Genomic DNA, 26,512 nt, shown 5'->3' with positions numbered 1-26,512 from the left:
GGGGGTGGGGGGGAGGGTGCGAGATTCCCTTATAACAGCAGCAACAGCGAAAAGTTACCAAGGTGATTCCAGTACAGTCTTGGTCTTTTTTCACAAGGACACTTTCTCATGTCATGACAACAAAGCCCCCAGTCTTCTGATTCTGTCGCTTTTCACTCATTACAAGGGAAAGCTATGATCTCTGGGAAACAGTATTAAGCCCTCCTCGTGCTGGTTTCGTTAAGGATACCTGCCTGGACTTCTGCCTACACTTACTGCCCATCTCAAGCTCAGGGTTGGAGAGTTTATATGTGACTTCATGTATGCAGTGTGCCAAGTGTGGATTGGTAAGACCGTGAGGTCTGGTAAGGAACCATCCCTTAAAGCACATACTATTTCCAAGTAGGCACACCCCAGGGTGTGAGGACATAAAGATGTCCCTGTGGGCTTCCCACGGGCACCCAGAACTGGGTGCTATTGGTTCTGTGTGAGTAAACTGGATGCCTTAATTCCAGAACAGGAAGAGACTGTTAATGGAGGCAATCTCCTTTAAAAGTGTTTCCCCGCTTGATCATTAAATAAAACCCAAAGATAAAAAAGTTGTATTTTAAGCAGATAATGGGAACCCAGGAGCTTTCTGTTGGTCCGTGTCTAGGATCCAGCACATCTGCGAGGCTGTGGCATTGCATAGGACGTTAGCATGCTCAGGATGGGATGAGCTTAGACAAATGAGTGGGTTATGCCATGGCAGAGATCAGAAAATGAGAAATGCTGGGATGTGGAGTGAAACAAAGTCTTCTTAAAAATCATATTTTGTATCTGATATAAACTTTAATTTGTCTACTTACTCATCTGAATTTTTCTTCAAATATTCTGGTGATCGGTAAGTATTTTACTCTTTATTAATGAGGGATAGATAGATAGATAGATAGACAGACAGACAGATAGATCAGTGGATGGACAGATGGATGGTTATCTAGACAGGATAGATAGATAGATAGATAGATAGATAGATAGATAGATAGATAGATAGATAGATGATAGATAGATAGATAGATAGATAGATAGATAGATAGATNATAGATAGATAGATAGATAGATAGATAGATAGATAGGCAGGCAGGCAGACAGACAGACAGATAGTAGGTAGATCAGTGAATGGACAGATGGATGGTTAGCTAGACAGATTAGATAGATAGATAGATAGATAGATAGATAGATAGATAGATAGATAGATAGATAGATAGATAGATAGATAGAAAGATAGAAGATATAGTTGATAGATGGATTGATCAGTGGATTGATGGATGGATAGATCAGTGGATTGATAAATGGATGGTTAGATACATAGATATCAAAGGAGAAAAGGTATATGATCTTACATGCTAGCAGAAGATAACATGGAAGGATGAGAGGTCATTCACTCACGGACAGAGTGAAACACTTAAGTCCCTTTGGATGCCACAGACAAGAACGCTTTCATGTCTTCCCCACATCATGGAAAGTATCATTAATGCTGTTGCCCACTGGAAGAAGAAAGCCACAACCTTTTTATTTTCAGAGATCGGAGTGAAGAAATGGGGATCTGGTACTGACAGCTTGGCTCTGGGTGAGCTGTTGAGGCACACGGATGGATATCAGAATGCCAGTGTAGGAAGCCAATTTCTCTGACATACTATCTTTTGGTCTGAGCCATGGCTGTTCCATGCCCAAGGACCTCTCCCTGGCTCTGTCTGCAGACAGCGCTCTCGGGTTCCTGATCCTTCCTCCCTACAGTTGCAGAAGCTGTTTATCACACTCCTGTGCTCCATCCCATTATTCTGTCTTTGAAGTCTCTTACACACTGGGTTAGGTCCTTCCACCCTCTCCAGGTTAGCATTCAAAGCTACTGCTGCACTTTCTTGCCCCTCCCCCCTCTTACTATGCCACCTCAGCCATTCCCTGCTGGAACTGTATTCTCTGTCTGTCCTCTGACCTTCCTGTCACTTCCTGTCACTTCCTGTCACTTCCTGTCTTGCTCTTTTCCCCATTGGGCCTGTCCTCTGTGACTGCGTCAGATAGAACTAAGTGGGATCCTGAGTTGGGAGCTACCCTACTCCACCATTACGCTTGCCCAGACTTGGTCCACCTTTATGGCTTCTTTCAAGTCCCTCTGGGCTGTGACCTACTTTATTCCTATTCCCAAAGTTCTGTGACCACATCATAATATACTATGCATCAACTATGATTTAGTTATTTCCCAGCAGTCTCTGTATACCTGTATCACCTTCTCCCTCAATTAAATATCGACAAGGATGCTTTGTTTTTTTAAACCTCCCTAACACCTTGTTTTGCTGAAAACACATTAAACATATAGTAAACTAAGTCACAGAGGAAAGGCTTTCTGGATGGTTGTACACATGCTATCAAGCTGAATCAGGGTCTCAGCTTTGTTGTTGAGACAAGATCTTACTACGTAGCTCTGGCTAGCATCAAGCTTATTGTGTAGCCCAGGCTAGTCTAGAACACATTGCAAACCTTCTGCCTCAGTCTTAGAAGTGCTGAGACTCCAAGCATTCATTACCACACACAACACGAGGCATAGTTCCTAAGGAAAGCTTTTTTGTTTGTTTTGTTTTGCTTTGTTTTTTATTTTGTTTGTTTGTTTTTTAAGATCCAAGTGGTGCCTTGGGTGATTTCTAACGAAGTAAATTAGAATCATCTTGGATGCTGAAAGCTGTAAACACGTCCTTAATATAAATTGTCCATCTCCATTGTGTCTGAAGGACCCATGCATTACGAAGCACTAAGGAGCCAAAATATAAAAGAACAATGAGGATTTAAGATCTTTAACTCAACTGCCTCAAGTCTGGGAACCAGCTGTAACCAATTGTCTAAGCTGCAGAATCATAGGCCATTAATGCGAAGACATCTGTATGGACATGAAAGTTGTATGCTTCCTTGGAAAGACAGTTTGCCCTCTGAAGACCACAAAGAGCCCATTATTTTGCAGACAACAAATAAACAGCAACAGCTTACTGACACCTGTTGCATTTAGGACTAACTTAAATTGACAGTTTTGGGTTTTTTTGTTTGTTTGTTTTGTTTTGTTTTTGTTTTTGTTTTTCGAGACAGGGTTTCTTTGTATAGCCCTGGGTGTCCTGGAACTCACTCTGTAGACCAGGCCGGCCTCAAACTCAGAAATCTGCCTGCTTCTGCCTCCCAAGTGCTGGGATTAAAGGCGTGTGCCACCACCGCCCGCCTTAAATTGACGGTATTAACTCTAGTAAGTTATTGCATGTAATTCTCTCCTTTCCTTCCAGAAACTGAAATCCTGACAGACCACATGGTTCATGAAGAGAAGCTAGGCTCTGGACCTCTTAAAGCAGCTGTTCTCAACCTGTGGGGTCACACAACTCCTTTGGGGGGTAGAATGACCCTTTCACAGGGGTCGTCTAAGACCATCGGGAAACATAGATATTTACAATTATTGTTCATAACAGTAACAAAATTACAGTTATGGAGTAGCAATAAAAAATAACTTTATGGTCAGGGAGATCACTACAACATGAGGAACTGGATTAAAGGGTCGCAGCCTTAGGAAGGCTGAGAGCCACTGCTCTAGAGGGAAGCTAGGGGGCCATGACTTCGTTCCCCTCAGGCTGGCCTGAGAGCCCACGCTCTATGACAGGCCTGGCTTCCTTTCTCAGTTGCTCTGAGGAGGCAGAAGAAATGAGCTAGCAGACATTCCAATATTGTTACTTCACTCTTTCCCCTCAGATCACCTTCAAGGTCACATGATCTCTTATGCTGCCCCACCTCCGGGAGCATCCCTCAGTTTCCTCCTTAGGAAACAGAACTAACAATGCTTTGGGGTGGTCGCAGGAAGGAAAGAGTTAATAGGTGGCATCATCTATGCCTCATTGCTTCCTGGTTTTTCTTAACGATCATCATTTTTACTTGGCCACGCCTGAACAGGAAACGTATGTCTACGTATGCCACCTGTTTAGGATTTGTCTACTTTGCAGGACCTGGGACTTCCTGGTGTTAAATGTGTGCAGAATTGGGGTGGGGACCGAGGAGACAGCTAGGAGTGGGACAGACATGCTCTCCCCCTTCACCCTAACTGTAAAAACGGGAGCTACTAAAGTGAGTATAATTCACTGCTAGCATTGCAGTTCACAAGTTAGAGAAGCAGATCGGTCATCAACCAGTCATCAATTGTGCTGAAACAGAACGGATAATGGGGAAAAAAACTCCTGTCATTTCCAGGGCATTGGTACGCGTTCGTATAACCTGGAGATAATAAGTGACCAGAAATGGTGATGGCCAAGCAGGCTTGATTCGGAAAATGAACCAACCCCAAAGTTTCAGCACCCCCATGGAGTGTCCTTTAATATTACCTGTATTGTTGCTGCTGCTGCTGCTGCTGCTGCTGCTGCTACTGTGTGTGTGTGTGTGTGTGTGTGTGTGTGTGTGTGTATGTGTGTTATGTCTTTGTCTCGGACAGATCCTGTCGTGCTCAACCTTGCCACTAAAATCATTTGCACCCCTCTCCCCAATTCATTGGCTGCTTCTATGGGCAGCCATTCGTTAGTAACGATATAACTCATATCTCCACGGAGAATGGGGTAGGTGGGAGAGCCCATTATGAATCTGGCTTACAAAACGGGCTGAGAGAGGAACTCCTGTGTCTAAGGAACTCGCTGGTGAATGACTGCCAGGATTGGTTCTGTTGCCTCTCCTCATTCTGCCCTCTTACAATACTCGGGACCCTAGAGCTTCAGAAACGGCCATTTGCACAGGATCTGATCAAACCGTAGATTGTGAGGGGAGATCAGTGGCCAAGTTCAAAATTCTGCATTTCTCACAGGCTTGTGGACACTGCGGCGCCTACACGCGGAGTATCACGGCTCAGTCCAGACCCTAAAGGTCCCCCATGCGGCTTCCATTTCATAGATGGTTGTAAATGCTAAAGCGTTTACAGTAGCTGAGAATCTTTCTTCCCTCTTTGGTCACAAGCTTCTTAAGGACAAGACCCATCTCCTTTTCCTTTCCAAGTTCCACACAGCAGGTGCTCTGTAAATATAGCTGACTGGCAGGCTGTTCCTACCCGCACAAAAGCCCCTTCTCCTCCCTGCCAAGAAATCAAGAACTGTCCCCTGGTGCTCTATGGGCAGCTTTCTTCGGCTGCATTACCCACAGGGAACGCTATGTCTTCCATTGCTGTCCCCTGCTGGCTGAGGCTCCCAGGCACCCTCCCAAATCCATCTTTTAGATTTCATCTTAACTGTCAACACATGTCTTGCATTTCTTAACAAGGGCAGGAGAGCAATCGCGGCTAGGGTATTGGCTCTCAGGAACAACGGCACCCCTTTCCTTTCTAAGGAATCTGTCCCCCTTTTTAAATCGAGGCTGGAAAGGCAACCAGAACCAAGAAAAAAAAAAACCTGTCCCACCAATTTCTAGGCAAATACCCCACAGGCAGCTGGTAGGTGGCTCCCTGGGTGTACCTTGTTTGGTAAACTCGCCATATCTTTTTTTTTTTTTTTTTTAGGATCACAGATAACACAATTGCTGGGGGCAGAACATAGTGTCTTAATTTCATAATCTATGTTATAAATCCTCGAGTGGTGGATCCTAGTGGATCCAACCAATAGCTGCCAGCTTCTTACATTTTGTCTGGCTTTCTTGCTCCGCGATTGGCTCTTTCTCTTGGAGTCCCTCTTCCCCTTCCCCACCCAGAAGTCCCGTCTTCTTCTTGGCCAGTGATTGGTTTCTTGTCCTCTTTGTTATCTAATCAATGATGGGGAAATTCCACTACAATAGCTGTGTTCCGAAACTTATCCTGAGGCCCACAGACAATTATAGCTTTCATTTCACTTCTGAGAATCACCTCTCTGAAGCCAACTCTTCATATCTTAAACAGGCAAATAGATATCGACAAAGCAAGATGCCACTAAACTTCTGCCTACTCAAAAGCCAAAATACTGAGTCAGAGCGCTGTGAACCAGCTGGCTCAAGGCTGGTTCCCTCTCTGTACTCATGCATTAGCAGAAAACATACCAATAGGTCTGGAAGAGTGGGACTGTGTAAGTTGCCAAAGAAAGAGAAGGAGGAGGAAGAGGAAAATAAGTAACCAGAGAGAGCCCAAATCTCTTAGTGGAAAACATACAAATGAGCGGGATTCTGAAACAGCAACGAAGCTGGCTTCTGCCTTCCTAGACCCGAGCCAGTAAACTTTGATCTTTTCTAACTCACAACAGGCTTTCCCTTCCTCTGCAAGGCTGAAATGCTTTCAGATGCCTGATCTATTTATGGTGGCTTTTTCCTATGACCATCTACTGTAAAAAGCACAGGTATGCTGCCAATGGCAGGCCTGCACAGCCTGTGCCCAGGCATCCTAACTGACGGGCACTGGTGGCAGGCGTGAGACAATCTCACACATGGTCTTCAGCTGCTGAAGAAACGCTGGGAACCAGGGACTCCATAAATGGTGAGACTCTGTCCAGTGAAAGCCATGTCCACTCTCAGTGCCAAGGGTTCTGTGGTCAGTAACTTAGGGGGGGAGGGGAAGCCTTAACTCTTAGATGGCACTGAGCTCTCTGCATATATGCGTCTGTCCACTAAAGTGGCATAACTCAGTTCTCTCTTTTTCATAGCCTCACTGCCTGTCACCAAGCTGCTGTACTAGTTTTACTTAATAAGACTATTATTACATTATATTTCATATTGCCATATATTTAAATAATACACTGTCATTAAAAATATTCTGTAGACCCTTAGGTATAATCTCATTTAAGCTGCCATACTAGTTTTACATGATAAATATTGTTACATTATTGTATCTTATATTATCATATATTTAAGCAATACACTATCAATAAAAATATTCTGTAGGCCCTTAGGTATAATTTCATTTCATTTTTTATATTATGGGGGGCATAATTAATTACACCACATGAATGTTACAGGAACGTAAAGGCAGGAAAGATACATAAAAAAGTTATCATCAAACGCTGTGTCTTTTGTGGTTTCCGTTCTGTCACCTATGGAGGAAGCTTTTGAAAAATGAATCTTCTAAAACCATTACCTTTGGTAATACGGCCCTGAGGAGAAAATGATATGGCTTATTTATCTTCGAGGCAGAGTCTATATAGTCCAAGATAGATTTGAACTTCTCCCGAATCCATCTCTTGAGTGCTGGGATTACAAGAGTGGGCCACCATGGTCAGACTTAATTATTATTTATATGTTAAAACACTTATTTGTGTGTGTGTGTGTGTGTGTGTGTGTGTGTGTATGTGTGTGTGTGTGGTGTATGTGCAGGTGCCCATGTGTGCACATGTACCACAGTGTGCATGTGGAAGTCAGAGGACAGCAATCAGGTCTCTCCTTCCACCACGTGGGCCTCAGGCATAAACCTCAGGTCCTCAGGCTCTGTCGGTGGCCAGAGTCTTTGCTGGCTGAGCCATCTTATTGACCTGTATTTCTTATTTTCAAGGTAACATTCTGAGTTCAAAATGAAATATGTGACAATGTTATATATTGTACACATCAATCAAGGTGACTTTACCCAACCCACTGTTAGTAGAGGTCACTTTTGGTAACAGCAAATTCTCTTTGTTTTTCCATTAAAGAGGCAATGAGCATTGCATGCGTTCCCTGTCTGATGGTGGACTCTGGCACTGTGTACTTCTACTCGGAGCACATCCCCAGACAACAGCACCTCACTGTAAAACACAGTTTGCATGGAGACATTCACCTAGGAAATATCAGTTATACTAACTACTGTCACCAAAAACTTAACAAACATTTGATTTATAATAATAGTCCTCAGATATGGGCTGGGAATCCTGAGCCCAGAGGGCTCTTTTAGAGAGTCTAGAAACTCAAAATCACTTCTGTAATTTTAAGATGTAATTTGCATCTTCTCTTCACATTCTCACGGGTAAATTGTGAAGTTTTCCAAAGGACACACCACATGTAATGACATCAGCATTCTGACAGAGAGACTGCATGCTTATATATGTTAATGTTTGAAACATCTTTTGACTTTTTAATTTTCTCTAAAGTAGTAATCAGAAACTAGTCAGTACCTTCAATAACTAAGAGTGCCTGAAACTCCACTCATTTCCAAGGCTGAGGAGGTACTACCACCCGAGTCTTAGCAACATAGCAAGGTTCTGTTCTAAAAGCATAAGGAAATATATGCATGTGTATGTATATACATATATGCATACATGTGTATATATACATATATGCATATATAAATATATGTATATATTTATGTGTGTGTGTGTGAAATATGTATCTATGTGAGAACAGGGTAAAGTCTTTTTAATGTGAGTAAATTCACGATATAGACTTCCTTTGGAGTTTTAATTGATAAAAATATTAAGCTGCTCTTACAGAGGACCCAGGTTCAATTCTTGGCACCCACATGATGGCTCACAACTATATACAGTTTGAGGGGATTCAACATCATCTTCTGGCTCTGCATGCACATGCTGCACAGATGTAAATGCAGGCAAAATGCCCATACACATAAAATAAACAATAAATAACCCTTTTAAAAAAAATAGCCAAATATAGTGGCACATGTCACTAATCCCAGTACTCAGGAGGCAGAGGCAGGTAGATCTCTGTGAGTTCAAGGCCAACCTGGTCTACAGACTGAGTCCCGGGACAGTCAAGGCTACGTAGTGAGACCCTGTTTAAAAACTTAGTTGTCACCTTCCTCTTCCTCTTTCTTCTCTTCTTCTCTTCCTTTTCTCCTCCTTTCCTCTCCCCTTCATCCTCATCCCCCTCCTCCCCTTCTTTTTCCTCCTCCCCCTTCTCCTTCTCCCCTCCCCCTCCTTTTTTTGTGAGGTCTCAAATGTGGGAGGGTGGACCTGGGAGGACTGGAAGTGAATGTGATAGGGTGCATTATGTGAAATTCCCAAATAATCAATGAAAATATGTTGGAAAACAAAACAAAACTGTAAAATGACTTTGGAGGTAGCAACTTGTTTTCGTATGGGCTCAATGATGGAGACGATATCATTCAATATTGCTTCCTCCATAATATTCCTTCCATCTACCTTATTCACTTATCCAGATAACAGCTGCTGATCTCATAATTACAAGGGCCGCTGGGTCGGAGAAGGAATTTTTACCAAGCTTCTCAAACTGCCTCCCAAAGGGCCTTGAGATGTTCCAATGTCTTGAGAGATGTGCCGACAGCTTGAGAGAGTACAGAACACCGGCCTTGGGGAAGGCACGTTGCCTAAACAAGCAACTTTAAAGATGGTGCTCACCCTTAGGAGTCTACCTTGTGTTTGCATGGCCTTGAAAGTGCATGCTTTCTTGAATGCTGGCTTTTCTCAAGGCTGCATTAAACCCTCTGTAAGCTAGTCCATCAGGCCAGGTGCATAACAGCAGAAGGCGGGGTTCCATCTAGGGATGGACAGCACAATAAGAGTGACCTTCCAGCAAAGAACAACAGGAAACATACAAATAAAAACTCACTTGACACAAAACCAATAGTTTGCATTCTTGGGATAATACGTTCTACAGTATCTGTAGTGTAAGGCCAGGTTAAATGCCATGCACTGTTATTCATTGTCCACTTTTGGTTTTTGAGATGGACTCTCATGGAGCTCAGGCTAACCTTACAGCTGCTGTGTAGCTAAGGATGGCCTTGAACTACTAATCTTCCTGTCTCTATCTCCCAAATTCTGGGATTCCAGGCCTGTGTAATGATACCTAACTCCCAGTTGCTCCTTTTTAAAATGTAGAGAGTTTTTTTGTTTTTGTTTTTGTTTTTGTTTTTGTAATTTTTTTTTGTTTTTGAGTACAGAGATATTACATTTTAGAAACATTTTTATCCAGTACTGATTAAAATGATCAAGATTACCAGGTTCTAGAACAAAGTGTACCCTAAGCGTTGCAGACAGCCCTACTCTTGAAAATGGTTTAACCCATGCAATCCAGATTTGTCTGCTGTGGTCACATGTTGCTGAAGACTCTGAACAGACAAACTTTGTGCATGGATTCTGAAGATTTCAGTGACTCACACTTCAGCTCGATGGAATTTCCCTAAATCCACAGGGCTTTTTTTTTTTTTTTTTTTTTTTTTTAAACCTCTCAGTTAGCTTGTGTTTTTGTTCAAATTGTACGTGTTTCAACTCACAATGCCATTCCACACTGAAAGAGGATGAAAATACAGGCATTGTCACAGCAACAAGTGTAAGATATTTCACCCAGGACAATGACTTTGCTTCTTTATCTCCTGTTTCCAAAGGCAATCAGATGAGGTCAGAATGGCCACTTGGGTAAAACTGGACACAATTTTAAGAAATTTAAACAGTATATCACACATCATAAGGAAAAGGTTTCACAAGTGATTTGCATAGTCAATATTTTTCTCTTTAAATTCCCTACTTTGTCTTCCATTGGGGACTGTGTTATTGATTCTGTTTATAGACAGAGGTTACAGGATAAATCCTTTCAAGGCCTTCACCCAAGTGCCTGCTGGGGCTGACTTTGGGAGACTTTTTAAAAATAGAGGGAAGAGAGTCCTTGCGCCAAATGGGGTCATAAAAATAAGATTCCAGAGCGATAAACCAGTGGCACTCCATTTGTTGCCCATCCTGTCCATGGGCAGTCAAGACCATCTCTTTATGTAGCTATCTGAGAAAAATTCAGAGTCAGGAAGGGTGATGACTAAAGGCAGCTCTAGAGAAATCTTACGCTCCTCAAACCCAAGTCATAACTTGGTGACATACAGTTACAGGCTCAACTATTCAAGCTAACATTTTCATCTAAGTGGGAAAGGTCAGGTCAAGAAACAGCTCAATGTCCTTTTATTTCTGACAGCAGGAGACCCTTTAACACTTCGATGGGAACCCAGCAGAGACCCTACAGTATAGACACCCCCTTTTTTTTTAAATCTGAACTTTGTAAAAACTATGATTTTTTTTTCAGTTTTAGTAAAATAATCACATACTCCTGGTGGCAACAATGGTCATCACAATAACACCAGCTCCAGCTATTGTGTCATTCGTTGCCTGCCTGTAACCCCAGCTCTAGAGAAACAGAGGTGAGAGGACTGCCAAGTTCAAAGCCAGCCAGAGCTCCACAGAAACACCAGGCTAGCCAAGACTGCAGAGCAAGACCCTTGCTTCAGAAACCAACAACCGAAACAGAAAACAAAATAGCTTGTATCTGGTCACGTGTTATAAATGAACAGCAGGTTAGGAGGAAGCGGCCAATGCTGTTGGGAATGCCGAGGCTTCTGTCACAGGCAGTGTTTATACCTTAGGTCTGGTGAGGGTTCTGGGCTCAATGCCCGCAGGCTTGCTATACGGGAGGCCTTGTTCTGAGCATTTTACCTGATTTATTTCCAGTTTGCAAGTCAGGTATTATTTTAATCACATTTTAAAGATGAGAGAAGCAAGGCCTAGAAAATGTATGGAACTTAGTACATGGCTCAGCGGGAATTTGAGCTTTCTAGAGTGTTCCATGAATATTATACAGTAATGTTTGATAAAACTATTGTTTAGTATGTATGGAAATAGGCCAGATATACAGGACAATCATAAAGACATCCAATCCCAACCATGATAAACTAAAATGTTCAATTCTATGAGTAAGACAACTTTCGGAATAAAGAGGACATCAGCTATGGTGTGACATTTTATAAAAGACAAAGACCATAAGAAAAGAGAATCCTGGGGAATCTTAGGAGGAGGTTTTGATACTATTTGGAGAAGGCTTGAACGACTTTGAAGAAGAAAGATGTTTAGCCCAAACAGATAAATCAAGTCAAAAATCGAGTAAAATAAACCTGTAAGACCTAACATCTGACATATGAAATGTAACTTTAGATGTTTCATTTGTGTGCCAAGCTGGCCTATAAAGAGATTCTTAGGGAGCATTAAAGGGCAAAAGTCTTATCAAAGTGGATTTAAACTTGAAAGGCACAATGAGAGTCAGCTTATAGTTGGCTTCTTGCGAACTCATCTTAGAGGAAGAAGTACACTCGGGGCAGGATGAACCTTGCCTGCTCTCTGCTAACTCACTTAGCCCACCCACACCCGCCCCTATGAGATCTAAAAGCTGCCTCTGGAATCACATGCACAAACTGTAAGAGTTCTGCCTTACGGATGGGAAGAGCCTGAAATACTTGAATAAGTATGTACTTAGTTTTCTCAAAGTGAACTATCAGCGTGGCTGTGCCAATGCAGTCTCTGTAAGTTAAAGCCTGACCCTGTCTATGCAGAACAGATTCAAGTGGGACAAGGCAATGGCATCACTTTGGTTTGGGGGATCTGTCTGTTAAAAAGTAAAAAGAAAAATAAAACCAATGGGAGGCAGAGGTCATATTCTCTCTGTTTATGAAATAATCTGCAGCCTCTGGGAAATTAAATGGCAAGGTCTTGTTCCTTCTTCATAGTTCGGTCTTTGTTAATGGGTGTGCTGTCAATTTTGAGGAAATGGCTCTTGACTGAAAAACTAGATTCTTCACAATTTACCTAACTCAGAACAACACAATTCAGTAACTAAATTCTTGGGGAATTATTGAGTTTTCCCAGAATGCTACACTCTGAACCAACTGAAGGGCTTCAGGAGAAAAAAAGATCTCATTGTATCAAGAACTGGCACTGAGTGAGGGTGAGACAGGGTTGATTTCTTACTGCTAAGACTTTCACTCTGATACTTCTTATCTGACACACACAAGTGCATCTAGAGATGCGGCTTAGAGTTAGAATTAACACAGAAGTCACTAATGGCCAAGAGTCATCTTAGTGTCCCTTAATAGAGGCTTCATAGAGAAAATTAGGAAGGCGTGCTGGTAAAAATTAGAAAAATTTAATAATAGTAAGATCTTCTTTAGAGGCCCATAAAGACTCTAAGTTGTCATTTTAAAATAAATTGGTCATAAGTAATTTATGTTAAAAGAACAAGCATGCTGGGGCTGGTGAGATGGCTCAGCGGTTAAGAGCACTGACTGTTCTTCTGAAAGTCCTGAGTTCAAATCCCAGCAACCACATGGTGGCTCACAACCATCCGTAATGAGATCTGATGCCTTCTTCTGGTGCGTCTGAAGTCAGCTACAGTGTACTTACATATAATAAGTAAATAAATAAATCTTTAAAAAAAAAAAAACAAGCATGCTTTCTATGTCTGTAAAAGCAATAGCAATAATTTCACACCTTCTTCCTCTCCTAGATCCCCTGAGATTTAAAAGAATGTATTTGCAAGAGTATTGCAGAAGATTGTTTCATTCAAGTTTTTAAGGAGATGATTTATTTGAAAGTGACTTCAGTTTGGGTAGTTTATTCCAACATGAGCGTTGGAGGATGGTCTTTAAAATTGCCATCAATAAGGAAACACCGTAAACCATTGTGTTCCTATAGACCTTGAAAGTAAATACTTGAAACCTGGGAAAGATGGTGCTGGCCTGTAATCCCAGCCCTGGAGAGGCTGAGGGAGGAAGACAGCAGATTCAAGGCCAAGGTGAGCTACAGAGCAAGACACCACCACTTAAACAAAGATGAAAATGTCTGAGGGCCAGAGCCACGTCTCAGGCCCAAAAGAAAGCAAGCCGTCAAGAAAATCTAAGTACTTGATGAGTTCCTTTCTCTTAAGCTTGCCAGACAAGCAGGGAGCATTGGACCGGTTTACCAATCCCCTTGCCCTTGACTTTCCTGCTATTTGAACTTCCTTGGAAACAAGAGGGAAGCATCTATAGCCGTACTCGATGAGAAGCAGGAATACACTCGCCTTTCCAGAGTTTTTTTTTTTTTTTTTTCCTAAGCGATTTATTTAGAGAGGTCAAGAGGAAAGAATAGTCTAGTCCTTTATTTATCTCCCTAACAGGTGCAGTGCAGATGATCATAAAGGCAGGGACTAAAAACGAAGAATTCTGCCAAGCATTAAGCCCATCTAGTGTGCATTTACCTCAAATATTCCTTCTTAAGCAGACAGCCCCAGCCTGCACTGTAACTCTCCTGTTTTGAGGCAAAGCTCTTTTCTGAATGGACTGGGGGTGGTGGTAGGGGTGGTTAATACTATAGTACTTATTCCGATCATTTCTCTTTGTATTGTTTTTAAGATAGCATCTTACTATGTAGCCCAGGCTGGTCTTGACGTCTCCATTCTCCTACTTCAGCCTCCTGGATTTTGGGATTCTATGCATGTGTTACCCCAACACACCTGACAGTATAATGTCTACATTTCTCATCTGAGTCTTTTGTTTGACAAACATGATCATGCAGAGCTAGAAGAAAAACAGATGCTCTTGACTAAAAAAAGAGAAAGGCCCCCCCTTACTCCTCTATTCTTGCTTCTTATAAATTATTAACTTCCCTTTAATTTAAGATTATATGTTAAATATATAATTTACAGTATTATATACAATATATACAATGTGAATAATTTTCATTATTATATAATTTAAGATATGTATCTTAAAGATATCTATCTGTAGATAGATCGATATAGATATATATCTTTCCAAATCAAGTTTATTTTGGGACTTCAAATAAGCCATCCAGTGGCTTGAATGTGGAAACTGAAGGTCAACAAGTAAATATGAGAGGGAGGCTTCCCATCACTGGGCTCCTTTTCTGGCGATGACTAAGCCCCAAGCCATGCCGAGAAATAGGCAAGAGGTGAAGGATGCCACTTTAGATTCAGATTGGGGTTTAGACTCCCCAGAACACTAAGATGTTCTAGGGGCCAGGAAAGAAAAGTATAGGAGGTGAGGCAAGCTTCCAGACTGAAAATTATCCCTGTGACCATGTTCTCTCCTGCTCCCACTGAAAAAGACCCAGGTAGACACAGCCAGGATTGTAATATTGAATGTCTATACAGCTGAAAAGCCATGGCTTTTTTTTTTTTTTTTTTTTAATTCCGGAAGTCATGTGACTACACCTTTACTATTGCAGCCATAAAGAACCCTGAGTTGTCCTGTGCCTTCAGCGTTAAAGAAAAGATCTGGCATGAAGAGAAGAAAATTATGACTCCACCAGATGTTTTGATCAATGCCCAAGATTTGTTCTCTCCTGACAAGTTATATATGCAAAATATAACAGCACTTGATACGCCACGTGATAAAAGTGAAGTTCATCTTGAGGCCTCAATCCAATGTGTAAGAAAAGAATCTCTTAAGACTGCATAGAATCTAACAGTTAACAACCCCTTGCAGATTCTAAAGCACCAGGCCTTGTGCCTTTCTTTCATCATTACACGCTGCAGAGATAGAATAATTTGTATGTGTTTAAGAGTCATTCATGTTGTTTGTATAGTTTCCATGGCATTTTATTTAGTGTGTGCGTGCATGTATGTGTGTGTGTCCACATGTGTCCATTGTGCCTGTGTGTGCTGTTGTGAGCTTGTGGAGATGAGAGGACAACTTGTGGTGGCTGGTGCTCTCCTTTCACTGTGTAGGTCTCACGGATGGAACTACGGTTGAGAAGCTCGGCTGCAGTTGCCTTTGTCTGCTGAGCCACCTCACCAACCCCATATTATTTTTAAACTAATAAAGATTCTATTCCAAGAAGAAAGGTCATTGCAACTTTATTAATTTTAGTTTGATAGTTTCCTTTTGCCTGGAAAAAGAACATTTTCCAGTGGCAGGTTCTGTTTTTGCATATTAGGACACATAGGGGCAATTCTCCATGAAGATGAGGAGAAGTCACCTTATAGATCTCTTTGAAATCGAGTAGAGTCAGGCTTACATAATAGTTAAGACAAAAGTGAATCCACTGGCAAGGCACTCTGGGAGATTCCCACCAACAGAAGCTTCCTTTCAATGCTTCCTCTCACCATCTGATTAGAAAAACACAACAGCCTCGGGTTCTATATGAATACAGACTGTGATCTAGGTCCATGGAATAAATAATCCAGTTATGCAAATGCATATGCAATGGGTGAAATGCAGAGTAAGAAATGGGAAATAGTGATTCCTGTTCTGGGCAAGGGTGCTTTGTATCAGGGCACATACCCAGCGTGCATGGGGCCCTGGATTTGGTGCCCAGCATCACCAAAGGAAAAACATGCTTTCTGTTTACAAAGGAGTCCTTAAGATAGCCAAAATATTTTCATGGCTCCAAAAAGGAAATATACTAATTCTTTCCACTAGACTTTCTCCTTGAGGTTCAAAGCTGCACCCATCTTTCTTTTCCTTAGAATGACCCACTACCCGAAGAACTGACACCAGATTCCATGAACTAGGCCACACTGGGTTGGAAGCATCTGAGTGAGATGTCTTTTGCACCTTTAGGTGCTGAAAACTCTGTCTCTTTGCCAGATCCTATCAAGACTCCCAGCCTACTGTTCCCAGCTGTGGAGGAGAAGGAAGATTCATCAAGGCCAGAGGAGCTGTTCTTTGTGGGGAGTGTCTACAGGTAGATCTGGAGTATGGCATATTTTATACTTGGTGCTGTCGTTCACAGGGCGGCTTCAGTGGAGTTACAGCCAACAGCATTCACTGTGAAACCATCTACAGGGTGTGTGATTGCTACAGACCAGAGCAGCACAGAAATTATTATGTTCTTTGGGTTGTAAATGACAGTGGTCCTTAAAGGCGACAGACAGTCTTACGAAGACAAACTGAAGATACAGCTCCTTTAACAATCATTTCTGCTGGTAAGGGGATCTTAAAAGGAAATCTCTGTACTTCCTCGATGACTTTTAAATATATCAGCAAGGCTTTGGGGGACACCACTTCCCACCAGCCAAATTTAAACTAAACAAAGAATCTATGGGTATAAGATTACTGTCCTGGGTGGAGGGACCCCTACACAGACTATAAAACATAGTTTGACAGCAAAAGAAACTCGTGGAGACTTTAGTCTTCATGTGAATTTATACTTTAAATGTATAATATATATATGTGAGTACAAAAAAATTATGTCTTCTTTCTAGCTTTCTAATCTCATCCTCTCTAAATGCAGAATAGATTTGGATCAAGTCGCCAAAGCAAACACAAACCAACCCTTCATCCAGCAGGCAGAGTAATTTAATTTGCTTTATTGGTTCCGCAGCCTAGCACCTGACTTATTAATCTTCGAGCTTTCTTGTCGTTTTCAGTTGGGGTTTCAAACAACAGATGACATTCAGACTGCTTTAAAAATAATCTTCTGTTTTCAGTTAGGAACCATAAAGGGTGTTTCATCCAAGTAAGCCTTGAAGAGGCAGGTCAAGTGACCCATCAGATAAAAGGGACATTTAATACACATGTAAATCATTTGCATTACAAATAAGACACTTTCGCAGCGGCTGGACACACACACACACACACACACACACACACACACACACACTTCCCCCCAGAGTTGGGATTAAGTTCCCATATTAATGCATGCATTTGGTGTGGTTTATTTTGGGAGGTAGACTTCATCCATCAATGCTCCTGCCACTAAATAGGGCCAACCTGTAACTGATCACCCCAACCTGTCAGCACTGACTACCTAATTACACAAAGAAAAAAAAAATACTTAAAAGCCTTTTCAGAATTTGGTTAGTAGCTCAACTTTAGCTTTAACCTGTGGCATCTCTTGCAAAGTTCTTCCCAATAACGGCGACAAACACTTTTCAAAAATGAAAATGAAAAACCTAAATGTTGTTTTTATGTTATCCTCTAAACTTGTGTACGTGTGTCTGTGTATGCAAGAGGAGGGGAAAAAAAAAGATTTAAAAGCCCCAAGTAAAACGGATTTGATTCAAATATTGACATTTTTGTATTCGTCCCAAAGAAGCAAAACATCAAAAACTTGGCTTGTCAAAAACTTGGCTCATCAAAAACTTGGCTCAAAACTCAAAGGTATTCCTCCCCTCTGTAATCTTTAGTAAAGGATGAAAGATTTATGCCATCCCAAGGGAAACCAGAATATGAGGTAATATTTATAAAAGATGTTTCCATTAAAAGTTAGCTAATGTATCTATGAGAATTTTGATTTTCATAACCTCTAACACTAATTTACTCACATTACTAAGCAGAAATTTAAAAATACTGATCTTTTTATAGACAGGAGAAATTTTTCTTCTAATGAAGACTACTCTATAATTGTCTTTCGTTTTTATTCTTAATTTTTTTTCTGTATAGCCCAGGCTGTCCTGGAGGCTACAAATTTTAAGATTGTATGCAGCAAAACTCAGAAGAGGTACAATCTACCACTCGTATTCAGAAAAATTTTCTTTTCCAGCAAGAAATTCCAAAGCTGGGCTCCCAGAGGACTATCAAAGAAGAAGAATTCTTATTTGTATATTTCAAATGCCTTTCTGTGAAAAAGAAGAAAAACTACAAATAATATCACAGATTCTTATTATTTGAAAACTTGACCAAATTTATTAAGTGCTTTAAAAAGCATCCCATGCTCTAAGCCCTGCAAACTGCAAACACAAGGTGGAAATTTAGAGAAACAAAGTAAAAAATTCAGCTTGAAAATGCAGCCTTCTCACCATAAGCAGTCAACATCTTTGATTTAAGCATTTTAAGGACCTCTTGAAATTGAAGAATATATTTTCCATTTAATCACTGGAATCAATATAACTTTATAAACTTTTTCAGATATTTCTCAGCTAATTACATAGTCTTCTGGCCTTTTCATACTTAAAACTTTTTAAATCTTTGCACCCCAGTAATTCTACTGTTTTATAGTTTTTTTTTTTTAAGATCAGACAACTGTTTAAACATAAATACCAAAATAAATATTAGAGACTATAACAAGAATATTTATAGGTGTTCTTACCCTCCTTCTTAGTGGGTTCTGGCATGACCACAACAAAAGATTACTCTCCAAAAGGTTTTCTCCTTTCTAGCAGCAGTTGACAGAAACCCCAAGGGCAGCAGAGAGATGGTGCGGGTCAGTGTGACAAGCAGCTGCTGAGAGGTGGACCGGTTTTATACAGGCTCCAACCATCAATCATGTTGGCGCCTCCCTACTTCGGCACAAGGATGCTGAAACCTGACAGCTCTGGGACCTTTCTCACATCTGTTGTCTGCGCTCTGCTCTCCCGCCTGCTGGAAGGACTCTCCTGTCCGTCTCGTGTCTCGTGTGGCAGATGCAAGCATCTCTAACTTTCTAAATTCAGCTGTGCCTCGTGCTCGCTCCTGTTCTCTGCCTGTTCCACAGAAGCGTGTGCCGACTCAGCAGTGCACGGAGTTTTCAGGGTGATGAAATAAATAAATGAAAATCATACTACATGAGCCTGGCTTCTCTCTTAATTTTGACTAAGACCTAAAAAAAAAAAAAGTATATTAAAACAATAATTTTTATGCCCACGGTAGTTGTTCATTTTCCTTATTTCTTACTGAATGAGATTAACATTTTTGATTGTATTTCTACACCAATGTTAACTAGTCAAACTGAATTCCAAGTTAAATATTTTGTTTCATTCTCTCTACTAAGAATAGCAAAGCTGTCTATTTTAGGATACACTGCACTTGCAACATTTTGAAGAGACGGATATTCTTTTTAAAATTACAAGCATATAAACAGGAATGGAACAAGCGGATATGACACAATGTGGATAGAACTTATATAACGGGGGAAACCCAGCAATAAAATATAGGTTATACAGTCAAGTTATTCAACCCCATTTTCATGAAATATCCTGACTAGGTGAACATATAACATTGGCAAGTAGTAGAACTAGAACTGAAGGCGCATGAATGAAGCTTTTTCTGGCAATGATGAAGGTGTTCTGGAATTGGGGTGTGGGAATGGTTTCATAGCTTTGTGAAATACACACACACACACACACACACACACACACACACACACCGCTAAACTGTACATGTGGGACATAAGTAAAGAAAGTCAGATAGACCAGACAATGTTTTGATTCACGGTGACAAATGGCTTTCCCAGAACACTGTGAGAAAACAGAACAGTGATTATTAAGATGGCAAATGGGCCCAGAAACATAACCCAAGACAGTCAACAGAAAGTATCAGACCTGGTCACTTAGCCTGAAACCTAGAGGAACTAATGAGACCGTATGTGTTTTTAACAGAATGTCCCGAACCAGCCACGTTGTCTCGGTTAATTTCCCCTGTGACCAAGAGCACAGCTGGTCAGACTTAGTTCTACCAAGCACTGTGCCAAGCTAGGTTTTCATATACGGATGGGAATTCTAGCCCTCAATAGCATCATGAGTTAGCTATGCGGGAAGACAGAGAGGCAGGCTGGACAGCACTTCCAATGAATACCCCTTGTTAAGAAAGCCTTCTCTCGTTCTACTGGACACACCATTCGCCTTTCAAACAGACTCTACTCTTAGATGCCAACAGGTTAATGTCAACCACAGAATGGTGTATTCTGAATATCACGTTAGACCTGGCTTGAAAGAAGGACAAAGAGCCTACTTGTGTCCACTATGGGAATGCCAGTTAATACATTAAACGAGTTAAAGAATCTAATATCTAAAGTCAGGGCCTCAGGTTCTATTCACTGGCCTGGTGTAAACCAGCTGAGTTGCTGGAAGGATGTCTGGCTGGCAATCTGTACCTCAGTTTCCTCTTGTGTAAAATAAGGGATTTTAAAACTAACCTTAGAGGACTGTGATACCTCTGACATTGAGATGTTTGCTATGGTGGAAGGGCCCTAAAAAAAGGACCCCTTTCCCAGAATCCCCAGCACTCCCAGCACGCTGAGCGTGTCATGTGAGATGGACAGAAGCTCTGCAGAATGCTGTGCTGCAGAAGGATGTTTATGTGACACGAATTTCATACATGCCCCCGAAGGAGCTGCAGGGCCATCTTTGGCTTCGGCAGGGGCCCTGTGGGCTTTTAATACACTGATCATTTTACCGAAGTAAACACATGCCAGGAAATACTGCAGTCCTTAGAGAAAGTATTTTATGACCTGGAGGACTTGTTGGTAACAAGGGACTCCACTATAAAGAGAAAATGATATTGGAGGAGTTGAAAGGCTAGTTGAGTTCAAAGACAAATAGCTGCATGGTTTATAGGGCAGTTAATGTGAGAATTTTTAAAAATTAGAATAATGTGTATTTGCAGACTCTCAGGAAAAGGGTCAGCCATAACACACACACACACACACACACACACACACACACACACACACACACACAAAACAGCAACAATTCAATCAAGAAAGAAATATTCCTTGCTCACATAAAGTGAGGCCAAAAGCAGATAGTTCAGGATCATCAGAAAGTCAGGCAATGTCACAAAAGGAAAAAATGCCCTTTCCCCAGGCACCTTGGCATCATGCATGTGTGCGTAGTCACGTAGAGGCTGAGGCAGGGGGAATCACTTAGCCTGGCATTTTGAGAGTAGCTTGGGGAACACAGTGAAAATGATTTTAAAATTCTCTTAGGCATCTCAAGAGTTTGCTGTGGCAATTGGACCACTTCTTGCTCTGGCCGAAAGCCACATTTATGTCCCAGTGCCCACATGGTGGCTCATAACTCTTCATAACTCTAGTTCTAGGAGCTGTGATTCCTTCCCTCTTCTGACCTCCGAGGCCACCAGGTACATATAAATACCTGCAGGCAAAACATTCAATGTACAGAACATAAAATAAAAAGCCTAAGAAGTTAAAATCCTTTAAATTATTTAGTTAAAAAAATGAAAAGGCTTCTAGTATACTTTCATGTTCACACCAAGGGCAAAGGGAAAGAGAAGGAAGAAAGCAAGAGAGGAAAGGAAAGGAAAAAGAATCGACAATCTCCATTTAAAATCTGATTTTAGGCTGGGGGTGGGGATGGTAGTTCATGCCTTTAATTCCAGCTTCCCTGTGGGTGCTGGGAAGCGAATCTGAATCCTCTGCAAGAGAAGCTAGTGTGCTTAACCACCATCATGGTTTCCATAGTAACTGTACTAGTTTCTCCTCCCATCAGCAGGAAATAAGGCTTCTTTGCCACAGCCTCACCAGCATTTGCTTTCCAGATGACAATAATTCTGACTACGGTGTGAGGGAACATCACAGTGATTTTTCTTTGCATATCCCTGGTGACTAAAGATGTTGAACACTTTAAAAAACAAGTATTAGTCATTCACATTTCTTTTCTTGATAAATACCCATTAATTTCATTGGCTCTTTTTTCTTTTACTGGAAGTTTTAGTTTTCCGGTCTTGAAAATGTCAGTTGTTTATGTTGAAGCGTGTGACATAATGCCATCTTAGTCAGCCCCCAGCCCTCTGACCTCCTCCTCTACATGGTCAAGTCTGCCTTGGTAACACACTTGAGATATCTTTGACCTTGACCATGGTCCAGAGGTAGTAACCAAAATAATAATTAAACTAAAATAATTAAAGAAGATATAGGTCAAAAATAATTGTCATGTTTTGTCTATAATAATTCCTGTGATCTGCCATTCAAGGCTACTTTGAGCCTCATCTAACTTTGGTGTGAATTATGGCCTTTGCGGTTTTGCCTTTTAAAATGTTCTACCCCTAAACTTGGGCATCAAGAGACTTGTTAGAGGCATGAGCCTCCTCTCGGTCTGGCTATCAATAAAAGAGGAATCAAAACTTTTAATTGGCCTAATCAGTGTGGTTGTCAATAACTGTCTCACGTGGATCATTTCAAAGTGTCCTTGATATATACTCCCTGACTGAAATATGGTCGGCTAAGATTTCTGCTCTTCCATAGCACTGTCTCCTCGTAAGGCAAAATAATTCTACATGGTGTGGCTATGTCATATTTTCTTGGTTAGATCCCATTTGATGAGCAGTTAATAACAATGGGTCCTGTCCATTTTCATGACTTCCTATTAAACTGGAGGAAAAAAAAATCATATTTAGACCCCCCATTTCACACAATAAATACAAACACCAGAAAGATTGTTTTAAATTGGAATAACAAAGCATTCAAAATATTTAAGAAACTTTATTAGAATATTGGAGCAATCCCCAGGTAGAAAGCTTTTTAAAAAAAGAAAATGAGGGCTTGGGTTAAAAACAACTTAAGAGTGCCATTAGTCAACTTGGAGTGCCGTAATTAGTTGCCAATCAAACAACCAAGATTTTGCTTTTTTATACTTCTGCCATTTGGAAGTCTAGGGTTGGGCATCATCAGCACAACTGGGCTCTGGTGAGAGCCCTTGTCCTGGCTGGCATATGGCTGCCTTCTCCTTCTGTTCTTGCAGGGCAGAAAGGGATACCCACGCAGAGCAATCCTCTGGCATCTTTTTCTGTAAAGGCATCAGTGCCATGTGCTGGCCTCACCCTCAGAACCTCACTCCAACCCAACCAGTTTCCACAAGTCTGTAATACCATCATAGAGCGAGGCATCGGCCTAAGATACAGAGAGGAACAAGTCAGCCTTTGCCAGGAAGAACGTGAACACATTTACTTAAGACCGCTGTTTAGATGGGGACAGGGATAAAGAGAAAGGGCTGAATACTGAAGTTCTCAACCTGAGGGTCGCGACCTCTTTGGGGGGCGGGGGTCAAACAGCCCTTTCACAGGAGTCCCTGTATCAGCTATCTTGCATATTAGATACTTACATTATGATTGGTAACAGTAGCAAAATACAGCTTTGAAGTAGGAAGGAAGATAATTTTATGGTTTGGGGTCACGACGACATGAGGAACTGTATAGAGGGTCACAGCACTGGGAAGGTTGAGAACCACTGGTCCAATATCTCTTCTGCCCGCTCTCTGGGTGTATCCTCTCCTTAAATAATCTCCCCTCATATTATCAGCTATGACTGTGAAGGAGTTCCAGAACCTACCTCCAACCTTTTTTTTTTCTTTAAATTTTTTTTAAGATTTATTTATTTTATTTTATATGAGCACACTGTCTTTAGACACACCAGAAGAGGGCATTGGACCCCTGTTACAGGTGATTGTGAGCCACCATGTAGTTGCTGGGAATTGAACTCAGGACCTCTGGAAGAGCAGTCAGTGCTGTTAACTGCTGAGCCATCTCTTCAGTCCACCTACCTCCAACCTTAATCCAGAGCCTCTACTTTGAAACCCGAGCTGTCTCTAAACTGAATATTAAAATTTTTCATCAGAGCAGGGCGGTGGTGGCACACGCCTTTAATCCCAGCAGAGGCAGGCAGATTTCTGAGTTCAAGGCCAGCCTGTTCTACAAAGTGAGTTCCAGGACAGCCAGGGCTATACAGAGAAACCCTGTCTCGAAAAAAACCACGAAAAAAAAATATTTTTTTTTCATCAGAAATAATGTAACTGCTAAAAGTGTTGTGTTTCCTCTCAGTCTTTCCTATGCATACTTGGGAGGGGTTTGAGTTTTAGCTAAGTCATGGAAATCGGAAACTTGGGATCCAAATAAAATTCAAAATCCCAACGTGAACAAATTAGAAGAAACCCCTTGAAAAATGAAAGGCTGGGGGCTGGTGAGATGGCTCAGTGGGAAAGAGCACCCAACTGCTCTTCCAAAGGTGCAGAGTTCAAATCCCAGCAACCACATGGTGGCTCACAACCATCCTTAACAAGATCTGACTCCCTCTTCTGAAGACACAAATAAATAAATAAATAAATAAATCTTTAAAAAAAAAAAAAAAAAAAAGAAAAAAGAAAAATGAAAGGCAGGGTGGTGGCTCATGCTGAAATCCAGCACTGAGGAGTGGAAGCAGGGGGACTGAGAGTCCAAGGGGATCCTCAACTACGCAGCAAGCTCGAGGCTAGCCTGGGCTACATGACACCCTGTCTCAAAAAGACAATAGTTCAAATAAAATTTGAAGAATGAAGCCAAGCATGATTCTACACAGCTATATTAAAAGTCAAGGACAAGGGGTCGGGGAGAGGGGAAGATCAAGTACTTGAGGCCAGCCTGGGTGACACAGCCTGTAAAAACATGAAAGTTAACTCCACAAAATAGTTACCCAAAGTCTTGTGTCTTCCCATTTTCTCTACCCCCCTCCCCTTTGTGTGTGAAAACAGAAAAAAGGGCTGGAGAAATGGCTCAGCAGTTAAGAGCACTGATTGCTCTTCCAAAGGTCCTGAGTTCAATTCTCAGTAACCACATGGTGGCTCCCAACCATCTGTAATGGGATCTGATGCCCTCTTTTGGTGTACCTGAAGACAGCTACAGTGTACTCACATAAATAAATCTTAAAAAAAAAAAAGAAAAGAAAAGAAAAGAAAAGAAAAAAAAACACGATGATATTGGTGACAAAGGCTTGAAGAATTTATCAAATGCTATCAAAGTTGCAAAGCAATCACTAAGTGAATTAATTTTTTTTCCCACACACATGTGGGAAACTTTTAAACACATTGTCACGGGACAGTAATTCTTCTATACTACATTATGAATCGATAATATGAGCAATTGTTCCTTAAACCTAGCACTTTAGTAAGTGATATGAAAACTGAAGATTTTTCCCTTAAAGACTTACATAAATGTATTATATTAAAAAAAAAAAAATTAACCCCTTCCTCCCCGTTGCACATTCCCGGGCTCAGTATGTTTGGAATAAAAGAGAAAGGAAATAGTCCCCTTGCAATCCCGCTGTGTGACTTTGAGTTTCCTTTTGTACCAAGTACAAGTTCATATGGTCGGGTCAGCTTGCCGGCTATCTATAGACCTCTCCTCACCCGCCTTATTTTAAAACCGAAGCATGTTAAACCCTCTAAGCCGCTCCTCAGAAGACAATCCCTTCATCTCCCAAATTAGTCGGTGTCTTTGCTGGATTCCTTCCAAGATGCGGAGTTCCTTTGCGTTCCGCGCGTCCTACCACACACCATGAAGTAAGCTTCAAGGAGTGGCAGTTCCTGCGCCTTAAAGTCTCCTTTCAGTTTTAGCTCTAACAAGTTTTCACCTCCATAGCTTGTGCTTCTTGCTAACAGCACTCACTGAAAACTTCTGAACGTTGTCCCAGTTCTGATGGTTATACATACATTGCAGTATTTGTTAATGTTTGATATATAAGTGTATTTGTTTACTTAGCTTTTTGTTTTGTTTTGTTTTGTTTTGTTTTTTTGGTTTTTTTTTTTTTTTGTTTTTTGTTTTTTGTTTTTTCGAGACAGGGTTTCTCTGTTTAGCCCTGGCTGTCCTGGAACTCACTTTGTAGACCAGGCTGGCCTCGAACTCAGAAATCCGCTTGCCTCTGCCTCCCGAGTGCTGGGATTAAAGGCGTGCGCCACCACGCCCGGCTACTTAGCTTTTTATTTTGACAATTTTGTATGTGTGTATGAAAAATTGTGGTTATTTTCTTTTTCTTTAGTTTTTGTTTGTTTGTTTGTTGTTTTTGGTTTTGTTTTTTTTGTTTTGTTTTGTTTTGTTTTGTTTTGTTTTGTTTTGTTTTTGAAGCAAGGTCTTTCTATGTAGTCCTGACTGTCTTGGAACTCTTCAGGCTGGCTTGAAACTCACAGAAATCCACCTGCCTCTGCCTCCCAAGTGCTGGGATTAAAGGCATGCGCCACTACACACCCAGCCTGAATTTTGGTCATTTTCATCTTCTCACACTCATGTAGAAATCCTTTTCCCCAAAAATCCCCCTTCCTTCATTGAAATCTGTGTGTATGTGTGTACATGTGCGTGAGTGAATGCATGTGTGTGTGTGTGTCTGTGTGTGTGTGTACAATTAAGTTCAATCAGACTTTCCTGCATGAATTTAGGGTA

At 41.3% G+C, this 26,512-nt stretch overlaps 1 protein-coding gene and 1 non-coding gene across 3 annotated transcripts in view; both read right to left on the bottom strand.

Annotated features, from left to right (window-relative positions):
- The window catches only part of Mybpc1 (myosin binding protein C, slow type), an 85,919-nt gene extending 67,084 nt beyond the window's left edge, over positions 1–18,835 (bottom strand). The window contains exon 1 of one of the 2 annotated variants that reach the window (XM_029542389.1): positions 18,702–18,835. In XM_029542389.1, the coding sequence (XP_029398249.1) occupies positions 18,702–18,726 (25 nt within the window). In that variant the 5' untranslated portion in view covers positions 18,727–18,835. The remainder of the gene's footprint in view (positions 1–18,701) is intronic. The other variant, XM_029542390.1, reaches the window with a different exon arrangement.
- LOC115064760 lies at positions 17,729–17,843 on the bottom strand. The gene has a single exon (XR_003844580.1). It is a non-coding gene; the product is annotated as a U5 spliceosomal RNA (small nuclear RNA).
- Positions 18,836–26,512: the final 7,677 nt, after the last annotated feature.

This window comes from Mus pahari, chromosome 9, assembly GCF_900095145.1.
Source record: "Mus pahari chromosome 9, PAHARI_EIJ_v1.1, whole genome shotgun sequence".
Classification (NCBI taxonomy): domain Eukaryota; kingdom Metazoa; phylum Chordata; class Mammalia; order Rodentia; family Muridae; genus Mus; species Mus pahari.
The sequence above is the reverse complement of the archived record's forward strand: the minus strand, read 5'-3'. Positions and strand labels throughout refer to the sequence as shown.